This window comes from Eurytemora carolleeae, unplaced genomic scaffold (assembly GCF_000591075.1).
Source record: "Eurytemora carolleeae unplaced genomic scaffold, Eaff_2.0 scaffold10, whole genome shotgun sequence".
NCBI lineage: Eukaryota > Metazoa > Arthropoda > Copepoda > Calanoida > Temoridae > Eurytemora > Eurytemora carolleeae.
In genome coordinates, this window is record NW_019396179.1 from 443164 (window position 1) to 468610 (window position 25447).

Sequence of the window (25447 nt, forward strand, 5' to 3'; positions counted from 1 at the left end):
CACTACCTGGACTCTATTCAGTTTAACAGGTAAACTAGATTATTAACAGTATCTGGACTCTATTCAGTTTAACAGGTAAACTAGATTATTAGCACTACCTGGACTCTATTCAGTTTAACAAGTAAACTAGATTATTAACAATACCTGGACTCTATTTAGTTTAACAGGTAAACTAGATTATTAACACTACCTGGACTCTATTCAGTTTAACAGGTAAACTAGATTATTAGCACTACCTGGACTCTATTCAGTTTAGCAAGTAAACTAGATTACTAACACTACCTGGACTCAATTCAGTTTAACAGGTTAACTAGGCTATTAACACTACCTGGACTATGTTCAGTTTAACAGGTAAGCTAGATTATTAACACTACCTGGACTATATTCAGTTTAACAGGTAAACTAGATTATTAACACTACTTGGACTTTATTCAGTTTAACAGGTAAACTAGATTATTAACAATACCTGGACTCTATTCAGTTTAACATGTAAACTAGGTTATTAACAATACCTGGACTCTATTCAGTTTAACAGGTAAACTAGGTTATTAACACTACCTGGACTCTATTCAGTTTAACAGGTAAGCTAGATTATTAACACTACCTGGACTATATTCAGTTTAACAGGTAAACTAGATTATTAACACTACCTGGACTCTATTCAGTTTAACAGGTAAGCTAGATTATTAACACTACCTGGACTATATTCAGTTTAACAGGTAAGCTAGATTATTAACACTACCTGGACTATATTCAGTTTAACAGATAAACTAGATTATTAACACTACTTGGACTCTATTCAGTTTAACAGGTAAACTAGATTATTAACACTACCTGGACTCTATTCAGTTTAACAGGTAANTATTTTAGGAGAGTTTAATCTTGTATTCTAGTAGAGTTTAATCTTGTATTCTGGGAGAGTTAAATAATGTATTTTAGGAGAGTTTAATCTTGTATTCTAGGAGAGTTAAATCTATTATTCTAGGAGAGTTTCACTTTGTATTCTAGGGGAGTTTAATCTTGTATTCTAGGTGAGTTTAATCTTGTATTTTAGGAAGGTTTAATTTTGTATTCTAGGAAAGTTTAATCTTTTATTTAAGCGAGTTTAATCTTATATTACAGGAGAGTTTAGTCTTGTATTCTAGGAGAGTTGAATCTTGTATTCTAGGAGGTTTTAATCTTGTATTCTAGGAGGGGTTAATCTTGTATTCTAGTAGAGTTTGATCTTGTATTTAAGAGAATTTAATCTTTTATTATAGGAGAGTTTAGTCTTGTATTCTAGGAGGGTTTAGTCTTGTATTCTTGGAGAGTTTAATCTTGTATTTAAGAGAGTTTAATCTTATATTATAGGAGAGTTTAGTCTTGTATTCTAGGAGAGTTTAGTCTTGTATTTTAGGAGAGTTTAATCTTGTCTGTAGTCGTGAATATCTTGTATCCACTGCTCAGACTCTTTATTTTATTGGAATGATATTTGGAGTTTTCACTTTCGGAGTTCTAGGTAAATATAAATTAGAAACACAATCTTTGTGATTAGCTGCTTATGTCAATTATTTTGCTGATTATGTTAATTGTTTCTTTAATTATATTTATTGTTTTGCTGATGATGTTTATTGTTTAGCTGATAATACTTATTGTTTAGCTGATTATGTTAATTGTTTAGCTGATTATGTTAATTGTTTAGCTGATTATATTAATTGTTTAGCTGATTATGTTAATTTTCTATCTGATTATATTAAATGTTTATCTGATTGTATTAAATGTATAGTTGATCATGTTAACTGTTTAGCTGATTAAGTTAAATTGGTAAGCTGATTAAGTTAATTGTTTAAATTATTTTAATTAGTTAACTGATTGTATAAATTGTTTAGCTAATTATATTTAATGTTTATCTTATTGTATTAAATGTATGGTTGATTATGTTAACTGTTTAGCTGATTATGTTAATTGTTTAGCTGATTATGTTAATTGTTTAGCTGATTATGTGGGAAGGAAAACTGTAATTATTCCATTACTTATCTGTGTAGCAGGGTCAGGTATATATTCTTTATTTTTCATTTTAGTTTTTAAAATCTCTAGAGTTATTTCTTTTAAAAAAAGGAATTTAGGAACATTTTTGTTTTCTCTCTTAGGCGGAAAATGAAACAAATTTAATATCAGGATAATTTTTTACATGAAATTCAAATTGGTGGATGGTATTTTTTTATGTTCAAACTTGGATAATTTAAATTAATAAAATTTATAGTTTGAAATATCTAAAATGTACGACATTGAACTGAAAAAATACGGATGAGAAAATCAGAGTTTGTGGCAAAGACATAATTCTTTTGTTAAAACTGTTAAGTAATACTCAAGTAAATATTATGCAACATGATAAATTTTGATAAGGCAGTGAGCAACGTCATTTAAAGATTTTGCAAATGAAAATCAATTGAGTAGACCCAATTAACAAAACTTTTAAATACATTTTTAGATTCCTATTCAGCATTTAGAATAAAGTAATAATACTACAATTTCCAGACTAAAAGAAACAATGACTAAAAGAAACAATGGTTAATTTAAAAACAAAATTAAATTCACAAAACATCAAAAAGGGTTACCTAGACCCACTAAAGATAAAACTTCAGAGTGCAGAGACGACTGTACAGAATTTAGTTAGTATTTTTCTTTAAATACACATGATTCGACCCATGGCTTTAAACTGGTTTCTTTCTATAGAAAATCATTTAATATTTCTTTATTCAAGGCATTAGATTGTTGAAATAAAATATAGTTAGGTCGTCATTGAATCTTATCCTATATTAACCCTGTGGTTAATATAGAAAAAAAAACACTAAGTTTGGTATATTGGGAAAATCATGAAAACGTTTTTTTACATTTGTAGGTATTGGTACCTCCTTAGCTCCCAACTTTGAAGTATTTATGACAGCAAGGTAAAAGATATTGTTGACACAAGAAGTTTTTATATTTTTTTTAATGTTTTTTTATATTAAAAAGAATTGCGGCGTAATTACATGTGACTCTTAATTTCAAGATTAGTTACATACCGGATTCACAACAGCACATCTTGTAAATGTAAAAACTATTGAGATATATTTGTTTTCACATCTGAAAATGGCTATGCTTCATGTGTTGGTTCTCTAAAGCAACGAACCCTGCAGAGTTATGCAGCAGAGGCAAGGAAATAAATGAAAGAATAAATAAAATTTGCGATTTCTGTTGTAATTATTTATTGAACTTTAATTATCTATTTATCTAGAGTCATCAATGCTTTCTTTCTCATTGGAATCTGGGAAACACAGTTCACTTACAGTATAGAACTAGGTATATACAGGGTGTCCCACAAAATATGATATATTTTCACCTACAGTAAAGAAATATATAGATACAGGGTGTCCCACAAAATATGATATATTTTCACCAACAGTAAAGAAATATATAGATACAGGGTGTCCCACAAAATATGATATACTTTCACCTACAGTAAAGAAATATATAGATACAGGGTGTCCCACAAAATATGATATATTTTCACCTACAGTAAAGAAATATATAGATTCAGGGTGTCCCACAAAGTATGATATACTTACACCGACAGTAAAGAAATATGTAGATACATAAACATGATTTGCTAGAAGATCATCTTTGATCTTTAATAATTATATAATGACAACGTTTTTTCCAGACAAATTATAGGTTTTCAGATTATGCTATTTAAATATGTGCTATTCCTACCATTTAAACTTAATAAATTAAAACAACATTAATTATTTAGACGTAATTCTGGGTTAAATTATATTCAAAATTCAAATATACGATTTACCTGTAGTCTGGATTAGGAACGTAAGGGACCGTAAGTGTATTTTTAATTGACCATTCAAGCAAAGATGGCAATGCCCAATTCACAACAATACCTTTGATACCTTTATTCGATCATAATTGAAAATTAATCTGAAGGTTTCAAAATACTAACATTGAAATATGTTACATAATGCAGCCAAGGCTTTAGAGGCAAAGATAATAGAATATATATTAGAGGGGAATTCAGAGAATCTCTCGGTATGCATTCTTTCAGTCCCTTTCAGCCTGAAAGGGAGTTCAAAGTGTACAAATCATGTAAATGTTCACAAATTATATGAAGTAGAGTACATTAGGACAGTATGTTCCCTAGACTATCCATTTCAATTCCGAATTTTTAAAAGCTGTTAATAAACTTTATAATGAATTAGGTGAATAAAAAATATAAAAGTTATAACGGATAATCATCGTTTGTAAAGTGGAAGGCATAGAGTCTATGTGAAATGATCATTGGTCAATTATGAAACCAGCCTATTTCATGATTTAGTTTTCTTTTAATATTAATTTTAGATTTTCTATGAAATGATATTCTAGGGCCCAAAAGGTTATATAGCATAAATATGTGAAGTACACCTGCAGTATGGAAACAGTACAAGAAAATGGCCGTTTTACACTTTTTTCTAGTAAATTCCCCTCTAATATATATTCTATTCTCTTTGTTTAGAGGATACAGTCGTCGTACACTTTCATTTTTCCATGAGTGTCACTAGAAACTACACAAACATTGTAGAATAATTAATTAATGTTTAGTTGGAGGAAAGTGGAACACTATTGTAGGAATGGGTCTAGAGTTCTTCTGGGTGGGAGGGTGGTTAATCTTAGCCTTACTCGGATATCTCATCAGGCAAATTTCCCTCCGATTTATATATTTGCTTTGTCCTTAGGTTTCTATCAAAAAAGGCCTTACCGACTGTAACTCACTTAAAATTACAATAATAATCCATTTTAAAATAAAAACCTTGTCTGTTAAAAATGCAAAATTATGTCCATCTATACAGCAGTTAGTGTTTTGAAACGGTAAAGTTTGTTTTCTAAACATAAAATATTCCACACTTAAAATATTTTATTGTTTCGTTTACTTTTCACGGGCAGCCGTGGTACATTTTAATTTCCGAGCTGGGTCAACCTTTCCAGTCCCAGTTTGTTCTGTATCGTCCGGATTGGTTAAATAAAGTAGATAGGACTAGCCGGTGCAACAAGGTTGACGGCGGGGTCAGACTTTAGGTTGAATTTACTTTTTCTAAAGGGTCAAGGGTGCGTGTTGTATATATTTTTTCTCTCAGGGTCAAAGTTTGATATCATTTGCTTTTCTTAAACTATGGCTATGAGAGAAAATATGTCAAAAAACACGAACCAAAACTGTTAACCACAATACGTGTACGGTGATAGGCGATTATATCAACATAACGAAGACGACTTTTTTAAAAAGTTTTAATTGTTAACAGACTTTTTTCGAATTGTAAGTTTACAAATAATTCAAGAGAAGCTTTTTAAATTAACAGCTTCTCTTTGTTTACAGGTTTAAAATCTTGGTATAAATCAAAATTTAAATCGAAAGTCGTGCTTCGTTAAATTGATATAACCACCCCAGGTCCTGGCGTACACTAATGTTGGTAGTATCCCTCCCTTCTACACTAGCCTTTCTTCTCTACTGGTTTATTCCTGAAAACCCCAGATGGCTCATAGCAACTCACAAGTTGGAGAAGGTAAAAGAATATTTTAACTTTTTCTAGATTCTTCTAGAAGAATTTATATTTGAATATCACAACTTTTGAAGCAACTATAGTTCGGGTTTGATAAAAACTGTCTAAATTTAAAGGGTTGGATGTTTTTATTACTTTTATTAGTCACTTTCTGTAAAATAGTTTTTTGTTGTGCTGACTTGGCTACTTGATGTAATTTTGCTGTTTTTTTTTTAACTATTAGAAAAGAAAAATTTGAACTAATGGTAAAGTATTCATAATTCGTTTTGAAGCAATCAAAGTTTTTTTTTTCTGGCTTTATAAAAATCTTTAAAAATCTCAATATATTATAAAAATGTTTTCTATGTCAACACTTTTCTCTTAAATATATAACTAGCTTTTCATTCTAAAAAGATGAGACACCATACCAAATATTTATATTAAAAAACGTATATTATAAATAATTAAAAATTAACTTTAACTACTTAAAATGTGTACATTGTACAAATTATCAAATGTCTTAAATTTTTAAAGCTAAAACACCTAAAAATTTAGAAAAACAAAAATAAAGAAAGAACCCTGCCAGGCCTGATCATATCTTCTGCCTTTAGCAAACTGAGACACTAATGGAAGGCCCTTTTTTTAATTATAAGAAAAATTAGAATTTGGGTAAGTGGCTCAATTTTCTAAATAGAGAATTAAAGATTAGAATAAATTTAATAGAATATTGCAACTCTATTAACCCTGTAACGATGGGGAGGGGTGTTTTTACCACCCTATGGTTTAATATTTAATGAAACAAACATGTAACTCATAAATTGTAAAAAAAAACCTGAAAACTCGCCAAAAATTATAATTTTGAATTACTATATCTTTGCAGCCTGATCTTTCAAACTATGTGTTCTGATACATATAGTTTATGTATGAAATATCAACCGTTTAAACCATCAGGTTCCAGAGATGTAAATTATGAAGAGTGTACAGTTTTTGGTTTCCAGGGAAAACATTTTTTTTCAGTCTGAACAAATTATTCGCAATGTTGGAAAATCCAACAAAAAAGAACTTCCCGCAGATTGGAAACTTCACCCTGTCCAGACATCAGATGCAGACGATAAGAAAACAAACATTTTTGACATTTTTAGGTTTGTTTATTTGCTTTGCTCAGTGTTTAGTATAAATTATTCATTTTTGTTCAATTGTTCATTGTTTATTTTTATCGTTCACTTCTTATACTTTGTTGTTATTGATTGTTTATTGTTCATTGTTCATTGTTCACTGCTCATTGCTCATTACTTAATGTTTATTGCTCATTGCTCATTTTCATTTTTCAAATTATTCATTATTTTAGTCATATTAAAACTATTATTTCTTATTTTTAAAAAGTCCTATTCTACTTTAGTTTACGAATAAGTATCATAATTTTTTTGATTTTGGTATAAGTCGTTTCATGACATTTCTTTTTTTTCAATTCGCTAAAGTTAAACAAACTATTTGTTAATTTATATTTAGCTTTTCAATCGATTTGAAATATTTAAAGAATTTCTTTAATCAAAAAATCTTCCTAGGGGCGAATTGCGACCATAACAATTTGAAACAATTTATTGTTATAAATTTGTATAAAATAAAAATTCATTATTTTTTTTCTAGGACACCCAACATGCGGTCAAAGACCTTCATCATTTGGTATAATTTCTTTGTGAATGCATTTGTTTACTTTGGACTAACCCTAAATAGCGGGGATCTGGGAGGGGATGTCTTTATTAATTTCTCCTTATCAGGTAACAAGATTCAAGTTGACAATTTGCAAATTTTTATTTTCAATTTGTTTTTCTATTTTGGTTGATAACAATTTCCAAACTTTCAAAATCTCAACATATTTTGATTTCGACTAGTATAGCTCTGGGCAAATTGAGAATCAACAAAAAAAAATGTGGATGAAGGAACTTTTGTCATAATACCAATCTCTTGATCACGATATCCACTGTAGGCACTTTTAACTTAATGGATCAATGCTTATTCTCTTCATTTTAATTATGTCTCCCCTGATCAAAGCTTCCTTCAGCCCCTAACGATTACCATGCAGTATATAAAATAAAGAATAAATCTGAAGATTAATAAAAAATCAAGATCAAGCATTGATCTCGCGCACACTACTCCAATCGCTGCATGATCCGAGCCGATACAATATGTACTATATGTGCATCTAGTTGTACTGTCCATTCTAAACAACCCAATGTAAAGCGCGTTTTATATGCAACAAATGTAGCCTGGCAAAATCACAGTGCTCGATATCAATATCAGATTTGAACAGTCTTTTGACTTCTATTAGGAACAATCAAGCTGATGCTCAATAGATACCAATATTTGTATCAAGAAATATTATTTCATGTCGTTTCTTTACATTCTCTTTTTCTGTTTTGATTTTTCAAATCCAAAAAGGAAAATCGGAAGATTGGTTCCATATTATCGCTTAAATTTCTAATCCTGGCGTAAACAGTAAAAGTCAAATATGTTTAACAGTTTATTTTGACCAGGTTTACTTGAGATCCCTGCTTATATCCTGGCCATCTTTGTTCTCCTCAGATACGGAAGACGATTTCCTTATTGCATCTCAATGATTTTATCAGGGTTATCTCTTCTCTGTATTAGTCTAGTACCACAAGGTAACTAATGCAGGGTGTCCAAAATAATGGTTAATACAAGGTACTAATGCAAGGAAAGTTAAATGCGGTCGCATATGCTCTGCGTACATATTGAAACCAGTTCTCTATGGGCGGAATTTGTAAACAAGAATAGATGCATCAGTGTTCGTCCAGTATCCGAGGAGGATAAAAGCATTTAATTTTGATAACTTTAAAAATTCACATAATAGTTTCCTATGACCAGAATATTTCATAGATTATTTTTGTGAACATTGATTCCGCCTTGTGTTTACTTATCCGCCCAAAGACAGTACACTGCAGTACAAAAAATGCGTATACCTCTGAAATAACTTTCCTTGCATTAGTACCTTGGTTTAATATATCGTTTTCTGCCTTCTTTTGTACCTTCAAAACAGAAATTGCAATTTCTTTGTCATGAAAGCTATCAGAACATAAAAACTATAACATTATTGAACAGCCCTAGAAAATGGTGTGTAAACACTAAACAAATGTGGGTGTGGAGGGTGTGTTACATATAAACTATTAAAGTTAGCGGTCTAATTTTTTTTCCAATGAGCTGGCCTTAAAAAATTGGACTATATTCAATGTTCATGCATTGTAGCCATATACCTACGCAGTACTTGGATACCAATACAAAAAGACAACCTCTCTCATTGACATATCAAAAATGCCTAGTCAATATCAAAAATGCCTAGTAAATATCAAAAATGCCTAGTCAATATCAAATATGTCTAGTCAATATCAAAAATGCTAGTCAATATCAAATATGTCTAGTCAATATCAAATATGTCTAGTCAATTCAAATATGTCTAGTCATATAAAATATGCCTAGTCAATATAAAATATGTCTAGTCAATATCAAATATGTTTAGTCAATATCAAATATGCGTAGTCAATAAAAATGTTTATTTATGAAAAGCTAAAAACACAATCTTGCAATGTCTGTAATCCTATTTTTAATCAGGTAACTGGTGTGTAATGATGTTAGCTCTCTTTGGTAAAACTTGCATTACCTTTGCATTTGCGACACTCTTCATTTACAGCACAGAGATATTTCCAACTGTTATTAGGACTGGAGCAATTGGAAGTGCTTCTTTTATAGGTAAAAAATCTATAAAAGATCTAAGTCTTTGCCACAAACTCTGATCTTCCAATCCCTATATCTGAGCAACGTAATTTTGTAGACCTTCTTAGATGAAATGTCAAAGGTTTACATCATCAGTTTATATAAGCTATAGGCATTAGAAAATTTGATTTGAGACAAACCTCTATTCCTTTATCCGTCGATTTGATGGGATAACATTCTAGTTATTATTTAGTACTCAAATTAAGGAGGAAAATGTTATATTTCCTTGTAAAAAAGTATATTTGATCATTTTTTGTGAATCCATTAGGGATATTAGATATTTTAGTTTTAGTGGCAAATCTATAATTAAAATTGGATTTTGTTGATCCAAATCTCATAAATCTCATAGAGTTAATAAAGTAGGTATTAGTTCCACATTTTTAAAAATAAATCTCGTTCTGAGCTAGTTGAACCCTCTTCAGTTCTAGAGATATGTTCTGAGCTAGTTGAACCCTCTTCAGTTCTAGAGATATGTGTTTCTGTCATGAAGATTGAAAACAATCTGAAAATGTACATATTCAAAAAGCACTTGATGTATGTGTAAATATCTATATAACAACATATGTGTCACGTGTTGTTATATAGATATTCAAAAAGCACTTGATGTATGTGTAAATATCTATATAACAACATGTGTCACGTGTTGATATTCGTAAATAAATGATAATTAAAATGTTTAAAAATATTTAGGACGACTGGGCGGAATTCTAGCCCCCTGGGTGGGGGGATTGTCTAGTGTCCACCCCTACCTTCCAGTTTGGATTTTTGGGATAAATGCTGTTTTTGGTTAGTATTACAGAGACTGTACGTGTATGCAAAGATGGCGGTTACCGAATCACAATGGTACTATACACTTAAAACCTTTAAACGACTAATAATGTGGAAACTATGGTAGTTTTTTTTGAAAAGTATTAATTCCCGTACGTTTTTCTGCTACATAAATGGGTAAGTCACCTTTTATAGAGAAAACACAATTGAAAATAATCGGGTTTTAAAGTTATAATCAATGATATATACGTCATACTTTCTCAGACAAAAGCTTTTATAAGGGTACTGTTGTGAATCGTAAACTGCAATTTTTGCATGGAGAGTCACTTAAAAGTGCGCTCACAGTCCCTTTAAATTTAGATCTAAGAAATAAAATTCAAGGAAACTTACATCGTTAAAAAATCATTTATCCAAACAGGATCCAATAAATTTATATCTAAAAAATAATAATCAAATTTATGATAATCTGTTTCAACAACAGTTTTTTTTCTAAAAGGAAAATATATTTTTTTCATTTAAAATTATTTTTTTAAATATAGACGAGCTCACCTTTTTTAATAATGCTGATATAAATAATAGAAAAAAACAGATTCCACGGTGTGGCTATATTTGTATATAAACGTATATTAAATATATCATCTGGATCAAATACTTTATCAAGGTTGCAAATGAGAAATGAACCATTGTACATGATGTCATAATTGTCAAATATACAAGTTAAACGAAATTTTATCACATTAGTTGACATGTTTTACAAGATTAAATAAAAAAGTGTAAAAACTAAAATACACATAAAATTGCACTTATTTTACTGTAAGATAAGCACTTTATTCTAAAATTATTACTATTATAAATAATTTTGTCGGACAAAAAAAAAACAAGTTGACACTGGTGACGTAAGAATACAGCTGTACATAGTGTAGAAATTCTACGTTGCCATCTATTGTACTAGAACCTATTTGATCTGGATATAATTTTAGAAAATGAATATTTAAAACTAAAAAGTTTAAGTGCAGATTTGTGAGTTTTTAATAAAGGGACAGTAAGTCGCTCTTAATGTGAAAATGCAATGCCGGATTCACAACGGTATCATTGAAACCTTTATCTGATCAATAATTTCATTTTAGTAATTTTGTTCTGTTTCCTGCAGTAGAAATGCGCAAGTCACTTTTATGAAGAAACAATAATTGATGAAAATGAGTTTTAGAAATGATTCATCTTGATGTTTGATTCATACATGGCACAATTGTGAATCGGGCATTGGCATCTTTGCAAAAAAGGGTCACTCAAAATCACGCTTACAGTCCCTTTAAAATAAGAACATTTTTTAGCTGGATTGTGGGCTTTCAGTTTACCTGAAACTGCGGGCAAACCTTTAGCATACACAATACAGGTAATATTTTGAAAACTGGAATTTAAGGTCAATTTTACTTTTCACAAACACTCCCTTTAAGGTTAATTTTATTTGACATTATATCTACGGCAAATGATCGCCGTTCAAAGTAAAATGTCTTTATTACAAAATATATATATTATGAAATTTCAACTTTTTACGAATGCATCGAATTCGACATTTATTTAAGGTTGTGATATCTGAAAAAATTTATTTTAAAATAATTGAATTATTTACGATCTGAGTGGAGTTAATGCAAATGATTTTTATGGGTCCTATGCTCTTGATCGATATCAAATTTAATTCAATATCAGCATATTTATACCCTCTTTCATTTTTTGCAACACTCCCTTTCAGAAATAAAACAGATTATTTAAACCGGTTTTTTTTTGTCCTGGACCCTACCCTTTGCAAAAAAAACTGTTTAAAATTTGTTAAAATATGTTAGATAAATAAGAAAATTTGAATCTCTCTCTAGTGCTTTATTTTGACAAAAAAACATCCCGTAGACCGGTATAAGGTTAATGAAAACCTTTATCAAATAAATCAATTAGAATTTTTTTTAGTTAACTTGAGAACCCAGCTTTGTCTGGAAACCTTTATTATATAAATATCAAAGAACACTCTCGAAATTCTACCTACCAAAAACTGGGACAAATCGGTCCAGAGGTTCTTGACATCTGACACACAAACAGACAGACATACAAAGAACGATTACAACTTTATATAAATAAATTTTCCTTTTCAGGAGTCTGAGATGCTAAAGGTTAACAGCATTCCTTGGAAGAAAATCAAAAAGTGTTCACCATAGTTTTTTTTGGTTTTGCATTTCAGTTTATTTAGTTGTGCATAAGTTTTCTTTGGTTCTGCATAAGTTTTCTTTGGTTGTGCATAAGTTTTATTTGGTTCTGCATAAGTTTTCTTTGGTTGTGCATAATTTTTATTTGGTTCTGCATACATTTATTTGATTCTGCATACGTTTATTAGGTTCTGAAAAAATCTATTTGGTTCTGCATACATTTATTTGATTCTGCATACGTTTATTAGGTTCTGGATAAGTTTATTTGGTTCTGCATAAGTTTGATTGGTTATGCATAAGCTGAACTAGATTTTGCATAAGGTTTAAATGCATAACATTTTTTTTTGATTCTGCATAAGTTTTAATTGGTTTTGCATAAGTTTTTTTTTGATTCCGCATAAGTTTATTTGGTTCTGCAAAAATATTTTTTGATTTTGCAAAATTTCTGTTTGGTTCAGCATAATTTCTTTTTGGTTCTGAATACGTTTATTTGGTTCTGCTTATATATTCTATTCTCTTAGGATGAAACAAAGCAGTCCAAGAATATTTTAAAAGAAATTTTTATAGAATAAAAGTATCTAAGCAGTGCTATCCTTTTTGGTTTGTCATGAATATGATCATAAAACTATTATTATCATAAGTTTTGAGCTGACAACTTTAGAATGGAATATCCTTAATCCTGATGGGTTAATTAATCTGGAGATTAATAACAAGACAAGCATTATTTAATCTGGACATTAAGAAACAGAGGAGATCAAGCATTAATCTCGATATTCACCATTTTAAAGTTTTGAGCTCAGGTTTAACATTTTTTTGGTTGATCTGTTCTGGTTTGTTGTTGTTTTTTGTTTGTTTTATTGGCATTTATAGAAATTGTTTATTAATTGTTCTCTAAAATGTTAATTCAACAATATAATCGGAACAAATCCTGAAATTAATGTGAATACTTATAAAATCACAAAAGATGAAATGAATGATAATAAAATAAATATATAAGAGAATATGCACACTATTTAATAAATTTATCATTATTATATGTTCACTAGACAATATTTGATCGCTGAAAATAAACATATACGTAAATGAAACCTTGTTAAAATATAACTGTACCATCTCAAATGCACGGATTTCCCCGTGGAATTCTAAACACATTTAAGAAAAAAAATGTCGAATTTATTTTAGCCTTTGTTACCCCTCCCCCGTGTACAATGGATTCCCTAAATAAATTCAGCCCATTTGGTTCAGCTGTTTAGCCAGCTAAAGCTCACATATAAATGTATATGTATATATATATCTAAGAGCTACAAGCTTATTGTATACTGGCGTTGCCCGTGGAAAAATTGGTTTGAATGAAATTTTTTTTAAAAAGTAAAAAAAATATATTTAAAAATCGATTAGAAAGAACAGCAAATTAGAAATTGAATATATTTTATACTTATTATTATTTTTTTTATACAATATGTATTCTTAAGTATTTCTAAGAGGTTAGTATTGGTATCATAACCTTCTTGTATATATTTATGCTTTAATTTTTTATGATAATGAGCTATGAAACAAAACTACAATCTTACATGAAATCAATTTTACAACTATTGGAAATTTTTATTTTAAAAAAGTAAGAAGTTAAGAGATGGTCATGGTAGATAGATAGATGGATAAATAAAGTTTGTTGCAAAAATACATGCATTTGTGTACAAAACCAGTTTACAATTACAAATTGATGATTATTTTAACAGAACAAGTATAAAGCAATTAGATGGAAAATAGCTCTTGGCTGTTTTTATTATTTTTTCCACCTAATCTTAATAATAATAACAAAATATTTCAATTTAATAGATTTAAGGAGAACTATTAGAGATCAGGGTGCTTAAAGTTTTTTTTTTCATTTTTTACTTTTGGGTATTTTTGAGTTTTAATAGGCTCCACAAAACTTTGAAATATTCATGACTTTTACATTTTATGTTTTAGAACTGTGCTATATAAACACTGGACGTAAGGTTAGGTATAGTGATGGTCAGTTTCAACTTTATTAAATACAACTTTGACTGTTTCAATAACAATTAATAGTTAATGAAAACGAACAGATATTTTAAAAAACGAATCAGTTTCTTTGATGGAAGTTTACGAAGGCCATTTTTACAAATTCACAAATTCTCAAAAAATATAAGGGGTTATATATTGCTGCTTATGTCGAAAAATATTCATTGGTGATTGCTACTAATCTTACTTCTATCTGTTGCGTCTATTAGGAGAAAATTGTTAAAAACGACTCATACCGAAGAACGTAGCGTCCATACAAATTCAGAAAGTTTCAATATTCAACTCAGATCGTAAAAACAACACTTTAATTCCAAACAAACCATTTAGATATTACAACTAATGATTTTGTTCGACAAATTCTATAAAGTTGATACTTCATAATATTTTTTTAATTGTTTTAGTTAGGATGAAATTCAAACAACGATTAGTTGGCCGCCAGGTGTCTCAGCTCTAAATGTTCTGCATGATTCCATGTGGCAGAGCCACCTAGCGGACTTAAAAAATCGTTACTTTAGGTGCATTGAATATAAAACAAATAAAAATATTATAAAGTATAAACTATAATACGAATACGTCGAAATATATTCGATGTAATATAAGAATGATTTGTTTGGAAGTTTAATTTTTTTACCGATCCCAGTTGATCCAAGTCGAATATTGCAATTTTCTAAATTTTTATGGACGTAAGATTAGTAGCAATCACCATCGAATATTTTCGACGTAAGCCTATAACCCCTTAATTTTTCGCGAACTCTTCCTTGAAGAAAACATTTTTAAACCTCGCTTAAAAAATCCTCCCAGTTTTTTAAAACAATTATGGTTTTTGCTTTAAAACTATTTGTTTGTCGTTAGGTTTTTTTTCGTCGTGAAAAGTTTAAAACTATAACATTTCATGGTTTAAATTTTTCAACAGTTAGTTGAATTATCTGACAGGGATAAAAACAGTGTTTGACCCATAATTTCATAAAACTGCAAAAAAGATAAGCGAATGTTACACTAAAGTTTGGATAGTGCATGGACATGAAAAACACCAATTGTGCAGTGTACGCAAACCCAATATTTAATGATTTCACACTACTTGTATTACAACATATTTTCTTTATTACATCTTCAACAAGCTATATTCGCAAAAAAATACTTAATGCAGGTCTTGATCTATTCCGCTACAGTCTGGGGTTTAAATGTTGTATTAAAAACTGTGGAAAAATATGAAAATTTTAATCTTTCAGATTTTGGACATAAAAAAAAACTAATTGTAAAATTTACTGGCATTAAGTTTTTAGAAAATTTATCATAGCACAAAAGGATGCAATTTTTTTCAAATGTTTCTTGAACTTTCGAATACACTGCCTCAAAAATTATATCATTTGGTTCAATTTTATTTTCTGCCGCTCAGCGAATATCATTAAACATATTTTATTTTATCACATTTAAAAAAAAAATATTTGTTTTCAAACACAATTCTTTTCCACTCTTGATTCTCTGATCCGTTTGTTTTTACACTGCAGTGATCATTTCTGTATACGAAACCCTGGAAAATATGAAATTTTTTGGAATTTTTGAAAAAAAACCAATCACGTGGACGAACGGTAGATGTAATTTCAATTCCGATATATTGTAATTGAGTCTTTGCCTCAAATTCAAATTAAAACTTTGATATTTTCAATTCAGATTAATATATTTTACATAATTAATAGTTTGAAAGATTTAAAGTCACGGGGTTGCAATGATACATGGATTAGCAAATCAGAGTTTGTGACAAAGACTCACCTCGTGTATAAATGAAATAACAAAAGAAGATTAAAAGTCAAAATTGGCACAGTGGTGTGAAGCATTATGAATGGGAAATAACATTCCCTCTTTCCCCTGGTCGAAATTTATCTTTTTCTTTTACCTTTGTCTTCTGTAACTTTCCTTTTTCATTTCCAGAAACATCACTTTCACCTTGAACCACAGAATTGTAAACAGTATTCCGATACAAAACGGTAACAGAGCCTTTATCATCATCATCATCATTATAATCATCATTATCATTATCATTATCATCATAATCATCATCATAATTATAATTATCATCATCATAATTATAATTATCATCATCATTATCTTCATCATCATTATCATCATCATCATCATCATCATCATCATCATCATCATCATAATCATGATCATCATCATGATCATCATCATCATGATCTTGATCATCATCATCGTCATGATCTTGATCATCATCATGATCATCATGATCATCATGATCATCATCATTATCATCGTCATAATCATCATCATCATCATCAATATCATCATCACTATCGTCATCATCATCATCATCATCATCGTCATTATTATCATCATCATCATCATCATCATCATCATCATCATCATAATCATCATTATCATTATGATGAATATTTCCTTGATAAACTGATTAGAGAGGAGAATCATAATGGACCCGATATACAGACTAATAGTTCCTGAGTAGAAGAGATCAGATTAACAACTAATCAATAAAATGAACTATTTATACCTATGAGATACACCACAAGCCAGGGAATCATGAGATGAGGTCTGTCCTTCCCTATTCCACATATCAGTAACACGTTACATATAACACAAGCTACCAAGCAGATTATCTAAATAAATCATTTTATTTATACTTTCAGTGGTGACCATAAACCAGTGGAATAATTGTCTTTGTCTCTCCGCTAAGAATTTGATTGTCAAATCTGTATCTTTGAAAACTGATGGTTTAAACATTAAATATTTCAAGCTTATATTATTTGATTAAACATAGTTGATAGTTTGAATACCTCAGGTCTACAATATTGGGTTACAAAGATATAGTAGGTATTAGCAAGTTAGAGTTTGTGGCAAAGACTTAATTTTATTTTAAGATTATTCAGAGATAATTATACGGTAAACAGTTGCTACGAATTAAATTAATCCCTCCTGGTCCTGGTATTGAAACCCTTCAGGATAAACAGAATTGAAGGATTAAGAAGTTAAAACTTCTTAAGTCAAAACTAGGGCTGGGTTGTGGGCAACTGGGTCCATATGATTCCATTTCTGATCACAAACGTGAGCGGGGTTGAAAGTACATTTATGGGCATGAAAATACACTTTATATGTGTCATTGTGAACTTTGACAAGTTTTTTTGTGTTCGTGTACTGTACGAAATGTACTGTACTGTACTGTACTGTACTGTACTGTACTGTACTGTACTGTACTGCACTGTACTGTACTGTACTGTACTGTACGAACTGTACTACATTTCAGAAATGTTGTTAAAAGATTATGTCATATCAGTGATCAAAATAAGAGATAATTTTGACATACAGAAAAATAAACACACCCTTAAACAGTTTAAAATTCTAAAGTATATGGCATTTTTCTACAACAATTGACATTATACTTCCAATTATTCTTTTCTAATATCAATCAATCAACATTTGGGATCGTATAAGATGGAATTATATGGACCCCAGCAGCTGGGCAAGATAAGCCTTTTTCAAGCTGTTTATAGTTAAACTCTTAAAAGCAACTTTTTGGTAGCGGTTCGTTTCCATTTGTTAACGGTATTTTCTATTCTTTCTCCGCTCCTTGATAATTTCATTAACGGCGTTTAAGGAAGATAATTTAAACGGTTTATCGTTGGAAGCCCTTGGCACAGCCTGGATATCGAGCTAGAGCTTTAAAGTTTAGCGTTTAATAACCTCAGAGATATTGAACGGAATGAAAAAAAAACTATATTCGCTTGTATTATGGCGATCCCTGTATTACTTAATGTTAGACATTGCGACTCTTTACTGGGACTGTTTTGAGTAATTTTAAAGATGGAAGTTTCCTATACACTACGGTTCCCTTGAACACTATATCTTATCAGTAATGTTGAAGATGTTCTTTTATAGGTAATAAATTCTGATAATTCCTGAACGTTTTCATGCGGTAGAAATGCGCAAGTCAATGTTGTTGGGAAAGCACAACTAAAAATAATCAGTTTTCTATTTATTAATCATGGATATCGGATTCCTACTTGATCAGACAAAGCTTTAAAGGGTACCGTTGTGCATCAACCACTATAAATAAATTGCACACAGTTCAAAAAGAAATTATACCCGTTATAATAAATAATATATAGACTCAATTTATATCGTAAATCTGAAAACATATATTTCATTTTAGAAAAGAAGAAAAATGCAGGAAAATTATTGACACATCTTTTATTTTGAAATTTTGAAAATACACCTCTTGTGCTATAGTCACTAATCTGACCGCTGCGCTAGATTTCAAGAAAATATTCCCCTTAGAACTAGTTAAAAATTCTCACCTCGTTTATTCCACTGCAGAGTCGTGATAAATAATTTTCTTTTTGTTTTTTGACTAATTTTCAATAAAATGAATAACATTTTTAGTTTTAATTTACAACTAATTTGCAACTGGAAGAGAAAAATGCTTCAGGTTTGCGACAAGTTTAGCAAATCTTAATTAAAAATATTCCAAGAAAATAGTACAATAAAAAATAGTACAACAATTTGAATTATTTACATTCCTTAAGTACATTTCTACAGTGGAGGTTTTGTACTCCGTTATTTTTTTCTTTCTCACCCATTCTTCCAACTTTCTTCAACGAAGAACACAATTAACAAAATATGGATAAAGTAATTAAAATAGTGATAATTAATGATTGCCATGATGATGACAATTAAAGCCATTGTATAGTTGTGATTTCAGAGATAACAAAATCAAAATACTTTCAAAAAATGGAAATTTTTATAGTTGACACTTTTTATATATAGTTTATCTAGATAGATAAAACATTTCATAAATAGATAGATAGATAAATAGATAAATTGGATGTTTCTAAATAGATCAGACATTTCATTCATAGATAGAACATTTCTAGACAGATAGGACATTTCAATATAGAGAAAACATTGTATAGATAGATAGATAGCCAGGATTTTCTAGATAGATAGGACATTTTGATAGATAGGACATTTCTTGATAGAAAGGACATTTTATTGATAGATAGAAAATTTCTAAATAAATAAAACATAATTAGATATAGGAATCTTTTTAGATAGAAAGAATATTTCTAGATAGATAAAACATTTCTTGTTACAGAACATATTGGATAGATAAGACATTTCTATATAGATAGGACATTTTCTAGATAGATAGGACATTTTCTACATAGATAGGACATTTTCAAGATAGATAGAACAACTTTAAATTTCCCAAAAATGATAAATAATGATAAAAAAATAAATGTCTATACTTACTTCGCTATAGTGGCATTCTTCATGCTTTCTTTCAGGACTGATTGAAGTTTTGTGTTCTTAATAAAAAAGCATGTTTAAACATTTGAACCTTATCGGGGTTCTAGAATTAAAATCTAAAAAATTTGAAAAAACCCATTATTCTATTGTTTACAGAGCTGAAAACTTTATAAAGGTGGATATAGAGATCAATGCTTGATCTCCTTTTTTTCTTAATCTCCAGATTAAATAATGCTTGTTTTCCTTTTGTTACTAATCTCCAGATTAATGAACCGATCGAGATTAGGGATATCCCATTCTAAAGTTTTCAACTCAGAACTGTTAATGTAATCCAAAATGCCACTCTCCTCCAGAATCGGGATATTTAATATCCAACCATGGAATAAGAATAAAGGGAACGGAAATGGCGCTGGTCTGGCATGAGAAAGCCAGGTGCACTGCTTTGCAGACAGGTTCCTTATCACACACGCACACTCTTTTGGTACAGACACACAATATGACTACAGTCAAGGAAAGTACAGAACAATATCGTCAATTATAATTAAGCTTGAATAATGAAAATTTGGCTTATAGTGTTGACTTAAACATATAAATAATATATTACATGTATTTTAAACTTATTTTTAAGTAAACAATTAACAATAAATAAATGTACTCTCATAGACTGTACAAATAACGAGATTCTTTTGTACTGTATAAAACGACAGTACAACTTTCGGTTCCTTATTACACACGCACACTCTTTTGGTACAATTGGGATGTTAACGTTTTCATTTTTCAGAAAAACGATCGTTTCGTTATGAAAACGACGACGAAAAATCGAAAACGAAACGAATTTAATAAAAACGATAGTTTTTCAAAACGATCGTTTTTTATAAAATTGTTCGTTTCGTTAACGATCGTTAACGACAACCCCTCGTTAACGACAAACCTTCGTTAACGATGGTTAACGACGACCCTTTGTTAACGATCGTTAACGACGAACCTTCGCTAACGATCTTTAACGACGACCCTTCGTTGACGATCGTTAACGACGACCCCTTCGTGAACGATCGTTAACGAAGAGAGGAAACCGACCTGAAAACATCTGTACTTATCATTGAGTAGTTTTTAAGAAAACATCTGTACTTATCATTGTGTAGTTTTAAAGAAAACATCTGTACTTATCATTGTGTAGTTTTTAAGAAAATATCAATGAGTTTTAACTCCCCCACAACTGTTAAACTTCATGTAAGAATACACTCAATAAAGTTGCATGTAATTTTTTTCTCCAAAAACGACCATTTTGATAAAGTTCGTCGTTTCGTTAACGATCGTTAACGACAATCCTTCGTTAACGATCGTTAACGACGACCCTTCGTTAACGATCGTTAACATAATTGTCAATACAATTTTTTTTCAAAAACGATCGTTTTTCAAAAACGATCGTTTTTTTAAAAACAATCGTATAATCGTTTTAATAAAAAAGATCGTTTTCAAAAACGATCGCTATTCGTTTTCTAAAAGTTCAAAACGAGTGGGTCGTATTTAAAAACGATCGTTTACGAAAACGATTAACAACCCTAAGTACAAGCGCAAACACATGACATTTCCGCCCCTTCTTTCCAACCCGCCTAATCTATATATAAATAAGATTTTGTTCTCCTTCTTTCTTGAAAAAAGTGGGAAATTCTCACAATGACTGTCTTTGTCTCTGCAGTTTGCAGCAATAAACTGTACCTTGCTTTAAATTGATATCACAGGCTTTTATAATCAATTTTCAAGTAAAACAAGGATAACTCAGTCTTTCTTGATCAAAGTAGGGTTTAATGGTACCGTTATAAATTGACCATGTTACTCTTTAAATAGACTTTTACAAATAATTACATCAACAGTCCCTTTCTGTTTTATATCCCGTGGATTGTCCCTTTTATAAAGCAAATATTCAGTTTATAACCTAATTGCTTTCAAGAGCAAGAAAAACGCTAATTATCTGCACTATAAATAACTTTTCGATTTAAAAGAATTTCTAAAGCAAAATTTTTTTTTCGAAAATAAAATGAAAAACCAAAATACTGACCTCTTGGTTTGAGAAACTGCCAGCTTCGTATAAATTTGGTGATTTCCCTTAACAAGATAAATTTTGTTTCCCTAATTAGATAAATTTGATTTCCCTAAACAAGATAAATTTGATTTCCCTAATTAGATGAATTTGATTTCCTTTAAAAAGATAAATTTGATTTCCCTAAACGAGATGAACTTGATTCCCCTAAACGAGATAAATTTGATTTCCCTTAACGAGATGAACTTGATTCCCCTAAACGAGATAAATTTGATTTCCCTAATTCGATGAATTTGATTTCCCTTAACGAGATGAATTTGATTTCCCTCAACGAGATAAATTTGATTCCCCTAATCAAGATGAACTTGATTTCCCTAAACAAGATAAATTTGATTTCCCTTATTCGATGAATTTGATTTCCCTTAACGAGATTAGTTTGATTTCACTGAAAGATAAGTTTGATTTCCTTAACTAGATGAATCTTATTTCCCTAAACGAGATAAATTTGATTTCCCTAAACGAGATGAACTTGATTCCCCTAATTGAGATTTTGATTTCCCTAATTAAATGAATTTGATTTCCCTTAACGAGATAAATTTGAATTTCCTAATTAGTTGATTTGATTTCCCTAAACGAGATAAATTTGAATTTCCTAATTAGTTGATTTTAATTTCCCTTAAAGAGATAAATTTTATTTCCCATAAATTTTATTTCCCTAAACGAGATGATTTTGATTTCCTTGAACGAGATAAATTTGATTTCCCTAAACAAAATGAATTTGATTTCCAAAAACGAGATGAATTTGATTTTCCTAAACAAGATAAATTTGATACGAGATGATTATAATTTAAAATTATTATAATGAAGCTCTTCGCTCATATCTGCATATAAATTTGTATATACAATGTATAATGCATATATATAATTAAATGTCAGAGCTATAGGTGGCCAAACGGCTCGACCAAAGGAAAACCTTGAGTAACATCGGCAAGCAATTAACTTTTTGTAATCGATTCTTTTTTTAAAATTAGATTTAATCAAAAATTCCACTGGGAACGCTGTAGTTAATCAATATACAGCATTAATAAAATAATAAACCTGTATTTTCGAGAATGCTTTGTAGTTCCGAATGTGCGCTACTGGAGTTGAAAAACTAAAAAAAATAATGTTTTTCACTTATAAAGCTATCGACCTTAAAGAATTTTCAAGAACATATTTACTTCACAATCGTTTTTGCTGAATTATTTTTTTTTAAATTCTTAATTAAACCTTTTCCTGTTTGAGCTCATAATGTCTTAACCTCATATCCTCTATAGTTCCAAGAACCGCAACTGAAAATAATATTTATGTCTAATCATCTTGATAAATTATCAATCATCAATCAACCTTCATTTCCTATAAATCTGGATAAAAGGAACCATTAACGACACTTTTAAAAGGACTGTACACGCAATTTCAAGTTACCTTTTATTTATAAATGGACATTTCCAATTCATAACGGTATCCTTGAACCCTTTAACAAATATTTAAGGACAGAGAGAACTCATTGTACATATGTACCTGTTCAATTCTGTGAAAAAACCGTAAAATTAAGTGTACGCTGGCGTACTGTTTGAACTCAGCATTGAGTGTACGCTAGCGTACTGTGTGAACTCAACATTGAGTGTACGCTAGCGTACTGTGTAAACTCAACATTGAGTGTACGATAGCGTACTGTGTGAACTCAACATTGAGTGTACACTAGGGTACTGAGTGAACTCAACATTGAGTGTACGCTAGCGTACTGTGTGAACTCAACGAGGATGATGTCACATTTATTACTGGAAAATCTTGTTTATTTTATGTCCCTCGCGGTTTTTAAAAATTATAATTTTTATATTCTACTACTTTACGAAAGTAAATATTCCTTTTAATATAAAACATCTTTTACACAAAGAGTTCTACAATTGCAAGAGTTTTTGTTGATATATTGATAAATCTAATGTCTCAAAGGTACCATTGTGAATTTGGGTTGCTCATCTTTAAATGGAAGGTCACTTTCTTATTTTTACTGTCAATAAAAGTATTCAAGGACCAGGATACCATTTTAAATTAGAAATATAATGTAATAGTTGATGGTCAATTGGAACTAAAAGGATCTTAATTCTCATCAAGGTGCTAAACATATTTTTAAATAGTATATCTGCAATAGTAAAATAACAACTAAATAAACAATGAAAAATCTGCGAAATTTTAAGCATTATGAAAGAAAAAGTGGTGCCATAGAAAGCAACAATTAAAAGTTTTTTTGAATCTAAATATTTATATTTCCAGTTCTAATAATTTTTTACAATTTAATTACATTCTGTTTTACGTTTAAATCATTATCCTATTATCCTATATAAATTGAACTGGAATTGTGGGAACTTTGTATTTGCGGATTGCGTTTTCAATTTTTTAATTTTTTAAAATTTTTTTATGTATTTTAATTTTTTGGGTTTCGGACTAATAAAATAAATAAATGCACGATGAAGTTAACGTTTTTGTTAAAGTTTTTGTAAACGTTTAAAAAACGTTCACACTTAATATTAATTTGATATTAAAATCTGGCATATTTTTCTGGCACTTGTAGAGCATAGTTAAATATAGGGTGTCAAATCTACAGGCATACAAGATGCCAGGTTTATTGAAATAAATAGTGGTTTACTCCTTTGATTGCAAAGATTAATGTTTGATCTTTAAAAGTTCAAGTTTTAAATAATAAACGAATAAATACTTTCTATATTGTTCTGCCCAAGGTTTTTTTTTTTTTAAATAAAAAGCATTTCTTTCACAAAAAAATATTATCCTAGACACAAACATGCTTTTTCACTTATCGTCAATTTGGTCTTGTTAATAAGTAAACTAGCTTTTTTTCTTTTTTTGAGCTCTCTCTCTCTATATAGATATGTATATATAGAGAGAGACATTAAAAAACATGACAATGCTAGAATCTTTTTTATAATCCTTATATATTTGCAAACCTATGCTGTAGACCTTAGATATGAATTGTGTTAAATCAAATAATCTAAGTTCAAAATGTTAAAGGTTTTACACCTTGAGCTTTGCACCATAGAAACTAGAGCATTTGAGCTTATACAGGCTGAGGGTCTGAATTGGTGTATATATGTATATTAATTCCCTAGGTGTTAGGTACTTTCCCAAAGGCATTTTCCCAAGCGGCAACTTCCCAAATCTTTCCCATCAGCAGCACTCGGCCCCCCAGCATGTTCTAACCGCGGCGCTCGGCACCAATCGGCCCCCATTGCAGCCTGCGGCGCCTCTGAGGGCCTTACAGGGAAGGGGGTCTGAATCTATGTATTGCGTCCCACGCCCCCCGCTCTTCCACCTTACAAATAGGATAGAGTAAAGTTAAAGGATCGCACTGCATGTCAATAGCCCAATTTTTCAAGGTCAGTAAGCTCATTAAAATAAAAGTTAGACCGCTACCTTTAAAAGTATGAGTTATAATAAGGGTTGACAAAAAAATGTCAAAAAAATGTCGGAAAATGTCAAAAATATTTTTTAATTCTGACGTCTGGTTTTATGAGTGATTCCCAATTGAGGGGGGGGGGGGTCATTGACCCCCCACCCTATTTTCTTATTGGGATAAAAATCTATAACATTAGATACGTTTTAGAAACCTCTACTTCAAAAATCTGAAAAAATGGAAAATTTGCAAAAAAAAAACAAATATTTATTGCGAAATCTAGTAATCAAGCAAAAATTAGTGCAAATTGCACAAATTATATATTTTTGAAAAGCCCTTGACAGAGAAAATT

The 25447-nt window shown here is 30.0% G+C and overlaps 2 protein-coding genes across 3 annotated transcripts; one reads left to right on the forward strand and one right to left on the reverse strand.

Moving 5' to 3' along the window:
• The first annotated feature begins 1395 nt into the window (after positions 1-1395).
• On the forward strand, positions 1396-12540 carry LOC111697365 (organic cation transporter protein). 2 transcript variants are annotated; one of them, XM_023467347.1, is made up of 13 exons: positions 1396-1498; positions 1974-2033; positions 2882-2930; positions 3257-3321; positions 4606-4699; positions 5447-5561; positions 6555-6679; positions 7185-7315; positions 8072-8200; positions 9165-9302; positions 10017-10112; positions 11426-11487; positions 12236-12540. In XM_023467347.1, the coding sequence occupies exons 1-13, from the start codon at positions 1465-1467 to the stop codon at positions 12296-12298; spliced, it is 1161 nt and encodes a 386-aa protein (XP_023323115.1). In that variant the 5' UTR covers positions 1396-1464; the 3' UTR covers positions 12299-12540. The 2 variants fall into 2 exon arrangements, with proteins under 2 accessions (XP_023323115.1, XP_023323116.1); XM_023467348.1 differs by having other exon boundaries at positions 4633-4699.
• Positions 12541-15390: 2850 nt separating this feature from the next.
• LOC111697362 (uncharacterized) lies at positions 15391-23202 on the reverse strand. Its single transcript, XM_023467344.1, has 11 exons — positions 23112-23202; positions 22917-22978; positions 22746-22800; positions 21666-21712; positions 19610-19665; positions 18877-18948; positions 18655-18667; positions 16854-16959; positions 16742-16800; positions 16221-16321; positions 15391-15857 (listed from the first exon to the last, which is right to left on the reverse strand). Exons 2-11 carry the CDS (start codon positions 22950-22952, stop codon positions 15824-15826), a joined length of 579 nt encoding a protein of 192 aa, XP_023323112.1. The 5' UTR covers positions 22953-22978; positions 23112-23202; the 3' UTR covers positions 15391-15823.
• Between the last annotated feature and the right edge of the window lie 2245 nt (positions 23203-25447).

Bases quoted from the DNA above. Each gene is read 5' to 3' on its own strand.
- LOC111697365 (XM_023467347.1), top strand. From the start codon at position 1,465: ATGATATTTGGAGTTTTCACTTTCGGAGTTCTAG. The intron at 2,034-2,881 runs GTATATATTCTT...TTACATTTGTAG, and splicing joins TATCTGTGTAGCAGGGTCAG to GTATTGGTACCTCCTTAGCT. The intron at 3,322-4,605 runs GTATATACAGGG...ATTAATGTTTAG, and splicing joins CACTTACAGTATAGAACTAG to TTGGAGGAAAGTGGAACACT.
- LOC111697362 (XM_023467344.1), bottom strand. From the start codon at position 22,952: ATGAGGTTAAGACATTATGAGCTCAAACAGGAAAAG. The intron at 21,713-22,745 runs GTTTATTATTTT...TATCTTGTTAAG, and splicing joins AAGCATTCTCGAAAATACAG to GGAAATCACCAAATTTATAC. The intron at 16,322-16,741 runs GAAATATTCATC...ATGATGATAAAG, and splicing joins TCTCTAATCAGTTTATCAAG to GCTCTGTTACCGTTTTGTAT.